This window comes from Artibeus jamaicensis, unplaced genomic scaffold (assembly GCF_021234435.1).
Source record: "Artibeus jamaicensis isolate MK-2021 breed Jamaican fruit bat unplaced genomic scaffold, CSHL_Jam_final contig_1157, whole genome shotgun sequence".
Lineage (NCBI taxonomy): Eukaryota > Metazoa > Chordata > Mammalia > Chiroptera > Phyllostomidae > Artibeus > Artibeus jamaicensis.
Window position 1 is genome coordinate 1,254,643 of NW_026521226.1, and position 14,588 is coordinate 1,269,230.

Here is a 14,588-nt window from a genome sequence, read left to right on the forward strand (position 1 = left end):
CAAGTCCTGCTGCACTTTCCAGCTCTGCAGAGGCTTGCACCCATACCCCAGCGGAGAGTGCAGGGACCGTGGGCTCGCTCGCCCAGCCCCTCAAGCTGGCGCAGCACCCGGTACGCTCTGCGACCTGGCTTTCGCCCCGCCTCCTCCTCCTGCGGCTAGCTGGCAAAGGTTCTGTGGCTCCCTGGCGCCCTCTGGTCTAGCTCTGCGGGGTAGGTTTCCGGTGAGCCTCTGTAGCTGTACAGGACGACTCCCTCCTCCGGAGCACCTACAGTCTCGGCCGGCTTTGCCTGACCCCCGTGTTTCAGGTGGGACTTGCCCCGTGAACCGCGGTGCCTTCACCATCCCCTTCAGGCGGTGGTCCAGCTGCGTACGCCTCCTTCACTCCTGCTTACCGTGGGTGCTCGTGGGTGCTCCTGACTGCTCCTGGTGCGGCTCTCTGGTGGGCTGCAGCCACCCGCTGGGCCCCTGCGCTCGGCCCCTTCACGGTAAGAGTAGCGGGGAAGATTTCCGGTTCCCGACCTATGCCGCGTGATCCCGGTTTCCCAGGCCCCTCTTAGGCGTGCTGGGGACTAGGGTAGGAAGGTGCGGGGTGTGGAGCAGGGGTGTAGGGTGTGGGTGGCCCCTGGGATCTGTGTCCCTTGAGGCAGCTTGGGCAGTGCTTGGGGTGAAGAACCTGGTGGAAGCTTGGTGGCAGCGGAAGGGCGCTCGTGGCTGACTCCGTAGTGCTGGTTCCTCCACTGACGTTCTAGCCGAGCTGGTACACCCCCCCCCCCCCCCCCCCAGGCAGCCAAGCCCCTTCACCCCTAGCGGTGGAAAGGCCAGGAGGATTATGGTACCGCGGGGCAAGCTGTTTGGGAATCGTTGTGAGTCTGTGATGTGTGTAGCTTTTCACTAGTCTATTGCCTTCTTTAAGCTTTCCCACGTCTGTCACAGAGCAGTGCTCTATCTCACCCACTGTGGTCCCCATCGGCAGCGGCTTTTCACCTCTCATCATCTTTCAGGCGTTTTCCTTTTGTCTACTCCCTTTTAGGCCTCTGGGAATACAGTCAAGGGATGCAGGAGTGGAGGGAGCCAGCTGCTTTGTGCTGAAGGAAAAAGTACCTCATCTGGTAAAACTTCTATCTGCTGGAGAAGGGCCCCACCCCTCCCCCCAGGGGACTTGCAGGAGGATTTGGCACCACAAAGGCCTCTGCCAGACCCCGGGGGTGTGATATCTTGTACCAGCAGCTATCTGCTTGTAATTTATGCAAGTGGGGAGGAGTCCTCTGCAGAAACCAGGTTTCTGTTCTGAGTCCTTAGATTTTTATGTCTTTAACGTAACGTATGCGTTACGTTATGCCTTCATGAATCTGTGACTTTAGTTAAGGCCATAGCTCCGTCCAGGACAAGGAACTTGGATAACCAAAGGGCAGGCGGACTTGGTCATAACAATGACTTTGTTTCTGGGGAGGATGAGTCAAAGGAAAGGATGTCCTGTCGGTTGAACAGTGAGGCGCAAATAGTAGTGTGGGTTTACTACCTGTAAGTTGTTTGTTCCTAGGAATGTTTTACCTGCCTGTACCAGTTGATGCCTGCATAAAATTGTCTGCCTCATTCCTGCTCAGCATTAGAGTCTGGCTGAGGATGGTTCCTGTAACTCTGCAGCTTGGTATTTATTAAGGCAAAGAAAGGGTACCAGGAGCCAAGCTAGGCCTTATGTTATTAAATGCCAGGTCTTTTGTGTATAGGCTATCTCATAAATTATTTTTTATCTTAACATTTCCATTAATTCAAAATATCACATGGAGAGTAAAATCTGCTTCATCTTTTTTAAGGTAATATGTTTCATTTCTGACAGGTTTTGTGTATCTGAAACATTACAACAGCTTCTGAGTGGTTCTGAGTATTAAAGAGGTAAATATTTTCACTATAAGATACTGTTACTATATTAAAATGTATTTTTAAATTTTATAAAATTGCTGTCAACTGACTGTTTAGTAAAAGTTCTAGCCAAAAAGATTAATTCAGATCACTTTTACAACAGATAACAGTATACTCTTTAGTTTCACCTAAATGTAAAACCATTATATTTACCACTCTCGAGGGGAAAGGATTTCTTCTTGGTGTTCCCATTGGTTAGTGATGATCTGTTGGTCTTGGAACTTGAGGCTTAATGGAACATAACAGTATGTTCCTAAAAGCCCCCAACTGCCCATCTTTACTGCCCCAACAGGGGTGTCCAACCTGTGTCACCCCTGGGCATGCAGCCCAGGAGGGCTGTGAATGTGGCCCAGTACAAAATCGTAAATTTACTTAAAACATTATGTAGTGTGTTTTTTTGTGATTACATGTCACATTGTATTTAATGTGTGGCCCAAGACAACTCTTCTTCTTTCAGTGTGGTGCAGAGATGCCAAAAGTTTGCATACCCCTGCACCTAGCTAATGAGCACTGATTTTGAAAGTTTGGTTTTTCAGTTTGCTCCAGTGACAGCAGACTGTGCTGGAAAGCAGCTAAGCTGTAATAGGGCTGTGTCACCTTCTGGAAAGAACACTTTTATTTTTTAATTTTTAAAAAATGTTGCTTCAATGGCAAACCTTTTTGTTTTTTAGATTTAATTTTTTTATTCTTAGAGAGAGGGAAAGGGAAGGAGAACAGAGGGAGAGAAACATAGATGCGCAAAAGAAACGACTATCAGTTGCCTCTCAAATGCACCCTGTCCAGGGACTGAACCTGCATCCCTGGCATGTGCCCTGATGGGGAATCACTTTCATTTTGCAGGATGATGCCCAATCAACTGAGCTATACTGGTCAGAAAGTTTCTTTTTTTCTTTATAGAGAAGAGATAACACTAAAGTGAACCAAGGGTGATTATTGTCTATTATATATTGTCTATGATACTGTGATTATTGTCTATCATATGTAGGGGAAATCTGGTCCAAGAGATTTAATCTTTATGGGGTGAGTTACAAATATACTAAGGTCAATGACCATTATCTCTTTACAATTCTAAAGCAGGACAGGGAGAGTTAAGGATCCAGTCTCTGAGGTGGACTGCCTGGATTTCATGCCTAGGCTTTCTAAGTCTTAGCTATTATTATCATAGATTATCATTATACACACCAGAAGGCAAACTTCACAAGGGCAAGGAGTTTAGTTCTTGACTGCATGTTCATTGCTGCATCCTTGTTATTTAGAGTACTGGGCACATAGTATATTCTCACACACTACTTGTGAGTATTAGTTTTATTCAGCACATACACACTTGCTCAGAGCCATGACACTTCCTTTTTCTTCTGTCTTCCTGGCATGTTTTCCCTGCTCCACGTTATTCAGGTCTCAGCTCAAACGTTACTGAGCACCCCACACCCCATCCAGCATGGCTTTAAATATTTATTCAGTAAACACATTGAATTTAACATGGCAGGAACATCTAAACATTCTAAATATTGGAACACTTTACCAATATTTAACTCAGAACAACCCTATGAGGAAGATTTAATATAAATTCCATTTTTACAGGTGAAAAAGCTGAGGCACAGAAAGGTTAAATAACTTGGTCAAAGTCATACAGCTCAGGGAGCTGCAGCTGGATTCAAACCTAATTAATCTAGTTTTAAAGTCTTCGTTCAGGCATCAACAAACTGGATCATATTAAGGCCTTCCTCCTATTTTTGTAAATAAAGTTTTATTAGAACACAGCCCCACTCCCACCAAACTCCTTTAGCACAGGCCGTGGCTGCTTTCCTGACAAAGGTGCTGTTCAATAGTTGTCATAGAGACTGTACAGCCTGCACAGTCAAAAATATTTTACTCCTTGGCCCTCTCCAGAAAAAGTTTTACAGCTTCTGGTTTATTCGAATAACAGCCCATGTCATCATCTGAAGTTGTTGGTTTGATTGTTTATTTTGTGTCTCTTGCACTACGTTATAGGCTCCATGAGAACAGGGGTATTTCGTGCTTTGTTATCCTCTATCTTAGCTCTGATACGAAAAAAAAATCTGAGATGTTCTCAATTAAATTATAGGGGCCAGAAAGTGAGAGAAAGAGACAGACCCGTTAGTCTGTGAATGGCTGTGTGCCAGCTAACAATGGACTGTTCACATTCCTGTTTTGTCTGTTGGGATTTTGGATTAATTTCCAGGTGGTTATTCTGCAGATTATTTCAGCCAGGCACCATCGAACCCCAGGAGCCTCGCTTGTTTACACGTGGGCTTTCCATACCCATCCCAGCCAATCCCTAGGAGCTGGCATTTCTTCCTATGGGATCTGCCTGCTCTGAATTGGTGCTTCCCTTCCCCCACCCCTTTCCCTATACATGTAAATCCTTTCAGACCACCTCCTTCTTCCCCCTACTTGATGTGTAAAAAACTCGGATGGCAGATATGCTGCTGGGAGTTTAGACTCCATGCCCCAAGACCCATCTTCTTTTTGGCTAGCATTTTTGGCTTAATAAAACCTTACTTATAAAAAGATTTGCAGCCATGGAAGTTAAAATATTTTAGTGTAAGACCTCCTAACACAGTACCTGGCACATAACAGGTGCACAATGAATATTTGTTGAACAAAAGAACATTACTCAGTGATGGAGGAAAGTTCATTGTAATTATGCTTAGTCCTTGACCCCTTTGATTTTTAGAGGATATGTCTTAATGAACATGTTTGTGATGTGATCTGTAGGTTTGGAGGTTGCTATGTTAATGCTGCTTGTTTTGGGAATATTGCTTCATGACACCCCGCTGAGTAGCCAAGATGAAGCTTCTTCAGGGGCCCATGGCATTCCTGGTGAACCTCTGTTTAACTATGCCAGCATCCGCTTGCCAGAGGAGCACATTCCCTTCTTTTTGTACAATAATGGGCATATTGCTATGGTCTGTAAGAAAGACTCCCATTGTCCTTATAAGGTAAGTGTTATTTTGTCCTTTTATTTGTTAGAAGTATGCAATTTAGATTAGCTTACCAATTCTACTTTATAACTTGAAGGTAGAATTTCATCTTTTGGTTGTAGGTGAGTCAATTAATTGTATTTCATGTAATGCTTCTCAGTGACCAAACTTTGTTTAAAATTATGTCCCACTCACAGCAGTGAGATTTAAAAGCTAAATCACTACTAAAATAAGTAGGCAACCAATGCCATTTGTATATTCTATAAGTGAATCAAGTTAGATTTTATGCCCAAAAGGATAATATTTGGTTCAAGGTGTGAAATTCGTTTTTCTTTCAACCGCACCTAAAAGGTGCACTTAATTTCGATAGCATCACTACCCTGTCTCCATATAATTAAGGTTACTACTGCAGCTTTCCTTCTGTTTTAGAGTTGTTGGAAAGGCCTCCAATTGGAGCCCATTAAGAGGGCCCTTGGCCCTAGAGATCAAAGCTGGGCAGATGAGACACTTCCTTTCCTATGGTGGTAACACAGGAAGCCTGCTGAGAAGCAGGCTTGGGACCCAGACCTGGGAGTCAGACTACAGTGGTTCTGGGCTACACACAAAAGCTTTCCAGGCTCTTTGGCCAACAGCAGCTGAGGTGTCCCCCATGGGATACAGGACTTTCTATGCCTGTGGGGTCTCTGCTGATCTTGATGGATGAGTAAAGTTGTTGAGCCATTTAATTTAGTTTCTGATTCTTTTGGAGACAGAAATTCCATTTTCTTTTATTTATATTTATTTTTCATTACTATTTCTCCCCTTAGAAATTTCATGTTAGATGACTCTTAAGAGACTGATTTTTAAATCAGTTTGCTTACTAGAGATAGGCCGATCATGAAACTGCCCCCAGAAATTTTAATTCAAGTGGTCTTTGGTAGTCTAGGTAAAGCCTAGACTTTTGTTTAGGGAACAGATTGAGCAGGGGGTGGTGGTTAAAGATATTTTTCTTTCTAATTTATTTAACTTATTTAATTTAATTATTGTTCAAGTGCAGTTTTCTGTCTTTACTCCCATCCCAGCCCACCTTCCCAGTGCTCCCCACCTCCCTCCCATTTCCACCCCCCTTAGTTGTTGTCCATGTGTCCTTTATACTAGTTACTGTAAATTCTTCTCCCTTTTCCCCTCAAATTCCCTCCCCTTTCCCCTCTGGGTCACTGTCCCCCGGTTTTGTATTTCAGTGTCTTTGTTTTTATTTTGCTTGTTTGTTTGTTTTGTTGCTAGCTTCCTGTTAAAGGTGAGATCATATGGTATTTGTCTTTCAACACCTGGCTTATTTCACTCAGCATAATGCTTTCCAGTTCCATCCATGTTGTTGCAAAGGGTAGTAGCTCCTTCTTTCTTTCTGCTGCATAGAATTCCAATGTGTATATGTATCATAATTTTTTGATCCATTCATTTACTGACGGGCACCTAGGTTGCTTCCAGCTCTTGGCTATTGTAAATTGTGCTGCTATGAACATTGGGGTGCATAGGTTCTTTTGGATTGGTGTTTCAGGGTTCTTAGAATATGATCCCAGCAGTGAAATTGCTGGGTTAAAAGGCAGGTCCATTTTCAGTTTTCTGAGAAAATTCCATACTGTTTTCCATAATGGTTGTACCAGTCTGCAATCCCACCAACAGTGAACCAAGGACCTCTTTTCTCCACACCCTCTCCAACATTTGTTGTTTGTTGCTTTGTTTATGATAGCCATTCTGACTGGTATAAAGTGGTATCTCATTGTGGTTTTAATTCGCATCTCTCTGATAGCTAGTGATATTGAGCATCTGTTCATGTGTCTCTGGATCTTCTGTATGTCCTCCTTGGAGAAGTGTCTGTTCAAGTCCTTTGTCCACTTTTTAATTGGGTTGCTTGTCTTCTTAGAGTGGAGTCATGTAAGTTCTTTGTATATTTTGGAGATTAAACCTTTGTCTGAGGAATCATTGGCAAATATGTTTTCCCATACAGTTGGTTGTCTTTTTATTTTAATATTGTTTTCTTTAGCCGTGCAGAAGCTTTTTATTTTGATGAGATCCCATCTGTTTATTCTTTCTTTTATGTCCCTTCTTCTAGGGGACATATCAGTAAAAACGTTGCTGCGTGAAATATCTGAGATTTCCCTGCCAATGTTCTTCTCTAGGACTTTAATGGTGTGATGGCTTATATTTAAGTCTCTTCTCCACCTTGGATTTATTTTGGTGTATGGTGTAAGTTGGTGCTCAAGTTTCATTTTTTTGCACGTAGCTGTCCAGTTCTCCCAACACCATTTGTTGAAGAGGCTATCTTTACTCCATTTTATGTTACTGCCCCCTTTGTTGAATATTAATTGACTGTAGAGAGTTGGGTTGATTTCTGGGCTCTCTGTTCTGTTCCATTGGTCTCTGCCTGTTTATGCCAGTACCAGGCTGTTTTGATTACAGTGGCCTTGTAATACAGTTTGATATCCGGTATTGTGATCCCTCCTACTTTGTTCGTCTTTCTCAAAAGTGCAGCTGCTATTTGGGGTCATTTATGGTTCTATATAAATTTTTGAAGTGTTTGTTTTATGTCTGTGAAATATGTTATTGGTACTTTAATAGGTATTGCATTGAATCTGTAAATTGCTTTGGGTAGTAAGGACATTTTGATGATGTTAATTCTTCCATAAAGATATTATTATTAAGAAACTTAAGACTACTTATTATTTTTAGGATTTAATTATTTTTATTGCATGAGTATGTATTACAAAATATAAAAGTGATAGTTCTACAAAGCTTTGTTTTCTTCATAGAAAAATCTAAGAATTCTCTGTAAAAGTCAGAAGAATAGAGCCCAGTCTAAGTGCACATTTTATGTTCCAGAAACACTTAGAAAATCTGAAGTACTGCTGGGGCTATGAGGGGTCCTGCAGACCGGAGTTCAGGTTCGGTTACCCTGTTTGTACCTACGTTGACATGGGATGGTAAGTTTCCAGATGGAATAATTTCTCCACTTTAAGTTATCTCTGAACTGTATGCTGATGCCTCAATTCTCAGCTAAGCGTTTTTTGTTTTAGATAGTAATTCCTTTAGATATCAGGATTCAGCTTGACTCCTCCCCTCCACACACTTACAGGAATATCTCATTTCCTCTGCCAGAGGGAGAAAACAGTATATAAAACACAAAAAATGTTCTCCCTCAGCAAACACTAAGAAGATAAATTGATATTTTCCTCATGATTCTGGAGGGGAAAATTAAGTATAATGATTATTTTCAATATATACACAGTTAATGGAGTAAGGAAAATACAGTAATTGACATTTAATTCTATTTAGTTCCAGATGACACTCACTTCACACATTTATATGTGTATTTGTATAAGGGAGTACATCTGGAAATAACTTACTTTGGTAATTTCTCATAGCAAGAATTTATTTTAAGAAAATTATGATAGTTTTCCTAAAAGATTAATGAAAAGGTGCTAGCAATTTAACCTTTAGAAAGAAGATTCAAGTTTCAGAAAAAGTAAAAAAAAAAAAGAATGTCTTCGTTTTCCAATAGGACAGACAGTCTGGAGTCAGCCCAGGATACGTTCTGGAAGCAAGCTGACTTTGGATATGCGGGAGCGCGGCTGCGGGAGCTGCATGTGCTCTGCCAGCCTGAGCAAACGGTAAGGTGGCCTCATAGTCACGAACATGTGCACTTAATATATTCGTGCCCTTTAGACCACAATGTAAAGGACAGGTAGACAGCTCTGTGAAAAGACTTCTTGCTCTCAAGTATTTATTGGCTTAGACTTTTATTTAACTTTTTTTTTTTTTTTTTTTTTTTTTTTTTTTTTTTTTTTTTTTTATTTATTAAAGGGGGGAGAAGAGAGGGAGGAGAGAAATGTTTGGGGAACCCGGGCCAACCCGCCTCCTTAACCCAGACGCGTGCGCGCGCCCCCCCGCATTAACTTCTAAAAATAGGTTGTTCTGTGTCCTCTGGAAACCGTGTCCTCATTTCACACATACATCAGATGGCCATATATTTTTTTTTGGATGGCCATATTTCGAAGCAGTTAAAATAACACTAGATTTAGAATTTCCCCCAAATACATGCGAAAAAAGATAAATTGATAAATTACATCTCTACAAATTTCTTTGCAAGTAGTTTGGGACAGATGGTCCACTCCAATGTGCAAATAGCTGTTCCGTCTGTGAGCTTGTTGGATTCCCACAAGCATAGCAGAGAGGAAAACAGGGTCCTTAGAGACGTTAGCCAACTTTTCTAAGGCCACACAACTACTACATAGAATTATACATCTAGAATTAGAATGCAGCTCTTCTGTGTGCTGTCCAGCATTGCCACTTGCACACAGTTGGTAAAACAAAACATTGCCCAGAGGCAGTATGGGGTAGTCAGTAGAAGGACAGGGTCCGTACTGTAGGGTTCAGATCCTGATTCTTGGACAACTTTCCTATTTCAATTCTGCTTTTTAGCAATTCCTATTTCAGACCTTGTGGTAAGAATGAAATGAGATTCTGTATATAAAAATGCTCAGTGCATAGCCTGGGTCCCAGTAAAGGGCTCATTGTTCATTTTTAAAGGTCCAGGGAATTGTAAGCACTTATGATTAAGGTCTATTTATCTCTTGTTGTTTTTGAACCCTGGCCAAATCTCTGATATCTCAGGCATCTCCTTTATCTCCAGGCAATCCAGAAAAAAACCCCCATAAAAAATGCACTTGCATTAATAAAACTGTATATATGCTCTATAGCACTTTTGGAGGATGTCATATAATAGAACTTTAAGCAATTCTCACAAGGAAGCATGGCATTAACCCACACTGCTGCAGTTTGCCTTTAACAGATGTTGTTTTATATGTTGAATTCTCTGGCCTGAGTCTAGTTGTTCAAATGGAAAGGGCAAGGGAAGAGCCACAGCCCACCTTGCTCACCTCTTCCCAGGCAGTTTGTAGAATGCTTTCCTGGCCATGATCCACCTCCACATGCTCTGTGCTACAGAGTATGATCCCTTAACAACCGTGGATTCCAAAACATTTGGAAGTGAAGGTCTTATGTTTAAGGTGAAGGTCTTGTGTTTGTGGGAATCAAGGTAAAGGTCTTGTGTTCATGGGAATTATGGGAAAAACAATGAAATGGTATTTAAATCTATAAATAAAATAATTGAAACTGTCTCAACACAAACCAGATTGGGAGAGACAGGAACAGGTTCTGATAGTTGAATTTTAAGCTCATTTATTTCAGTGATTTTGAAAGTGGTGCCGTTATGTTACTGTTGAGACAGGAAGAGTACCTCTTATCATATTGGCATGCTGCCCTTTCAATCTAGTTATTTTAATGTCTTGTGTGCATTCTTCTTTGTTTCATTTGTATCGTCTTTGGAAAATGCATTTTCATACAACTGTTGTGGTGATGGTTCTGGGTGCTTTTGTTTCTTTTTTCTTAAAGGACTAAATCACATATTCAGCTCTTGTCTTTAAAATTTGAGGTGACATAAATAGAACATTTAGGAGTTTTTAGTGACCCACAAGTATGAAAATTTTCAAACCTATGCTCGGCCAAGGCCTGCTGGGAAGGGGACAAGTCTTTAAATAGAAGCAGTCTTTGGGAAGCTTCTCTCACCACACTATGTGGTGTGAACTTGAAGGTACACATGCCTTCAACATGTCTGGCAAGTATGAGTGTGTCCTCAAAATGTTTTTTTTTTCCCAATCTTATTTTAGAATGACTCAAGTTTGGTATGTTCCCGTTACCTTCAGTATTGCAGAGCAGCCAATCTCTATCTTGATTTAAGAAACATCAAGAGAAACCATGACAGGTATTTAAGTGGTTGATGTTAAAATCTAGTGGAAATTCTGTAATATTTTCAAGTCCAGGGATATACCTTGTATTTGCTTCGTACGGCAGTGAGGTTGAGGACAGGTGGAGGATGGAAGACTGTATTGGCTATGAGTTGACCATCGTGAAGCTGAATTACAGGTCCATCAGCTTCCTATGCCATTCTGCTACTTTTGTATATATTTGAAATGTTTTATTATAAAGAGTTAAATTCTAATGGAAAACCAGTTTTGGAAATTGGTAAATGACTTTGGTTACAACTCATGAGCGTGAGTCATGAAAAAATTTTCCAAACTCAATTACATTTTTTGTTACCCATCAGATTTAAGGAAGATTTTCTCCAGACTGGTGAAATTGGAGGACACTGTAAACTTGACACTCATACATTGATGTCTGAAGATCAGCGCAAAAGCCCTCTACAGTCTTGGTGAGGTTCTTTTTGTTTTGTTTTGTTTTTATTATGTTCGTAAAATATTTGCCTTTATTTCTGGCACTTGCAGATTTTGGTAAGGTCTTTCAAATGGAAAATTTTACTTATTTGTGAATAATTTGGCATGAATTTGGGGAGTGGAGGCTACAGGGTGAATCTGCCAGTTAGATCTGAATCAAATGTTTTTTTTCTGTTCTGTTTACATTTTTTCTTTATGTTTTTATTTTTTCTTTTAAATATTTCATTGTTTATGTTATTACAGTTGTACTAATTTTTTCTGTTTTGCCCCTTCCACCCATCCTGCCCCCTATTCCCACAGTCAGTCCCCTCACCGTTTTCTGTTTCCATGGGTCATGCATATATGTTCTTTGATTAATCCTTTCACCTTTTTTCGACCAGTCTCTAAATCCCCCTCCCCTCTTATAGCTGTCAGTCTGTACCATGTTTCTATGTCTCTGATTCTATTTTGGTCATTAGTTTTGTTCATTAGATTCCACCTATAAATGAGATCATATAGTATTTGCCTTTCATTGACTTATTTCACTTAGCATAATAGACTCCAGTTCCATCCATGCTGTTGCAAAGATAAGAATTCATTATTTACTGCTGTGTAGTATTATATGTTTATAAAATACTAGGAAGTATGATATAGTGCTTACTGATGGCTAATGAAAGAAAAATTAGTTTAAAAATGAATTTTTATTAATTCCTCATTATTACTATATGTGTTTTGGGGAATATACTTTTTTAAAAAAGAAATACACATTTATTGAAGTATGTAACAGGCGTGTAGAGAAGTGTACAGCTGGATTATGAATGAATGAACCTACCTGTGTTACTGTTACCCAGGTCACAAATAGACCCTCATCACACCCCAGGTTCTCTTCTAGTCACAACTCCATCCTCCTGTCCAAAGGCAAATGCATCCTGACTTTCAATACTGATTGATCAGCCTTTTGAACTTTATATAAACTGGAGAATACATTTTGATTTAAGACATTTTTAAAATTAAACTATTTCTATAGTCTATCAGGCAATTACCATCTCTAGAAATTAAGGAATAAGGGTAATTTAAAACAACTTATTTAAAATACTTATAGACCCATAGAAGTTTAAACCTAATACAAGGAGTTCCCATTGTACCCTTATCCTGACTTCCTCTAATGATGACATCTTACGTAGCTCAATGATCAAAACCATGAAAATCACATTGGTACAGTGTTAATAGTGAACACATTTGGATTTTACCGGTGCTTATATATGCTCTCATTTTTCTTTTTGGATATCTAGTTCTGTGAAATTTATGTCACTTGTCTAGGTGCGTGTAACCACTACCACCATCAGGATATCCCAAAGAAACTCTCACGCCACTTCTTTGTAGTCAGAGGTTCTGAGCAGTCAGTTTTGCTGTGTGGGGGTGGTTTCCACAAATCACCAAGCAAGTCTTTGAAACCATCTGGGTGTCTTACAGTTCAATTCAATTCTGATACACTGTCCCACAGGTTAAGGGCTCAGTCCCACAAGACTGCAGCTCCCTTTTCAGGCCCCAGTCTCAAGGCCAGGTTTGTCACTTGTACTTCTGACTAATCAGCAATAGATTGGAGGTTCTAATGATCCCCTTCTTGGGTTTAGTTTGCTAGAGCAGTTCATAGAACTTTGAGAAACATTTTTCTTATTAAGCAGTTTATTATTAAAGAATATAGCTGAGGAACAGTCAGACGGAAGAGGTGCATAGGGCAAGGTATGGGGAAGGGTGCAGAGCTTCCTCGACCTCTCCAGACATGCCAGTCTCTCCAAATCTCTAAGTATTCCCCTACCTAGAAGCTCTTTTAGTTTTTTTATGCAGGCTTTATTATATAGGCTTTGTCAATTAAATCATTGACCACTCATTGACTCAACCTCTAACCTTCTTCTTTTCCCAATGGTCGGGATTTGGGACTGAACATTCTAAACTTCTAATCACACCATTGGTTCTTCTGGAAATCAGCCCCCAACTTAAGGGTGGTCTAAAAGCTACCTAATTAACATAACAAAAGACACCTGTATGGCTCTCAGCACCTTAGAAATCGAAACGGTTTTATGAGCTCTGTGCCAGAAATGGAGAGTAAGACCTAATGTTGTAATATTATAGATCACAATATCATAAGTCACATAGAATACTCTTATGTTAACTTCTGAGGTCAAACATTTATTGTAAGCAAATCCTTGAGGGCCATAATCTACTATACATTTGTATAGCATTTTATAGTCCACAACGCAGTATCTTCTTTGACTTACAGGGTTTTGCATACGAGTTCCTGTATTCTAGCAGGCATTTTTATTCCTAGCCATTTTGATATCTAATTCCACATGGTAGTTTTCTATGGTGTCTTTGTATCAGTTATTTATTACTGTGCAATATTTTACTCCAAAATATGCCTTCCCTAGAGTATATTTGTATTTATTATTTATTGCTGTCTGACACATTACTCCAAAATGGAGCAGTTTAAGATAACAAACATTCATTTTCTCATGAAGTTTCTGATGGTCAAGATTTGGAGGCAGCCAAGCCAGGTGGTTCTGGTTCATGGTCTCCTACAAGGTTCCAGTTCGGTGGTTGGCAAGGGCTGCAGTCATCTCTAGATTGAGCTGGACCTAGAGAATCTGTTTCTAAGCTCAGTCACATTGTTGTAAATGCTAACAAATAGCTTGATATTTCTCCAGCAAAATAGGTTTATTTGGGAATTTAAAAAATTGTAATTAAGGACATCCAGTCTAATGGTGACCCATGCCCAAGCCTAGAGAACAAAGGAGAGGAACATTATTTTATAGAGAAAAGGAGTTTATAGGGGTTGTTGTAAACAAAGAGACCATTGGAAGAAACTGGGAGTTCAAAGTGTAGCAGCTTTTCATTGGCTGAGTTGTAACCATCTTTCATTGGTTGAGTGGGTTCCTAAGTGAGAAAATCCTTCTTACTGTTGTAGTAATAGCTAGTAGAACATGTTCCTATGGAGATGGACAGTATATCTTTTCCTGTTTGGGATGATTGATCAGAGTGGTAGGACATGAAAACTACCCCCTACAGGCCTTCTTAACTCAAATTTAAATGAGCTTTTTGTTGACTAATCTTTGAATAAGTTTTAGTTTTTCTCTGGCTGCTGTTAGGAGGTGTTATTTCTTTGCCATGTGGGCCTCTTCCAAGTGCTACTCACGGCTTGGCAGCCAGGATCCCCAAGAGAGCCCTTGGTGAAACATACACATACATACATGCATATATATGTGTGTGTATATATATATATATATATATATATATAGAGAGAGAGAGAGAGAGAGAGAGAGAGAGAGGAGAAGAGAAGAGGAGGGGAGGGGGAGAAACAGAGAGGCAGCATGCCCAGTGGAGGTCTTAGTCTTCGTACGCCCCGATCTCAGAAGTGACACACCATCACTTCTGCCACATTGAGTTCATTAGAAGTGAATCCCTAAGTCCAGCCCAC

General features: G+C 40.4%; 1 protein-coding gene across 4 annotated transcripts in view; it reads left to right on the top strand.

The window, feature by feature from the left end:
• The first annotated feature begins 158 nt into the window (after positions 1–158).
• The window catches only part of EOGT (EGF domain specific O-linked N-acetylglucosamine transferase), a 50,544-nt gene continuing 36,114 nt past the window's right edge, over positions 159–14,588 (top strand). The window contains exons 1-8 of one of the 4 annotated variants that reach the window (XM_037130754.2): positions 159–485; positions 1,031–1,109; positions 1,838–1,893; positions 4,660–4,883; positions 7,725–7,825; positions 8,404–8,512; positions 10,571–10,665; positions 11,008–11,112. In XM_037130754.2, the coding sequence (XP_036986649.2) occupies positions 4,674–4,883; positions 7,725–7,825; positions 8,404–8,512; positions 10,571–10,665; positions 11,008–11,112 (620 nt within the window). In that variant the 5' untranslated portion in view covers positions 159–485; positions 1,031–1,109; positions 1,838–1,893; positions 4,660–4,673. Of the gene's footprint in view, positions 486–1,030; positions 1,110–1,837; positions 1,894–4,659; positions 4,884–6,957; positions 7,092–7,724; positions 7,826–8,403; positions 8,513–10,570; positions 10,666–11,007; positions 11,113–14,588 lie in introns of those variants that run through there. The other 3 variants (XM_037130752.2, XM_037130753.2, XM_053666525.1) reach the window with 3 other exon arrangements.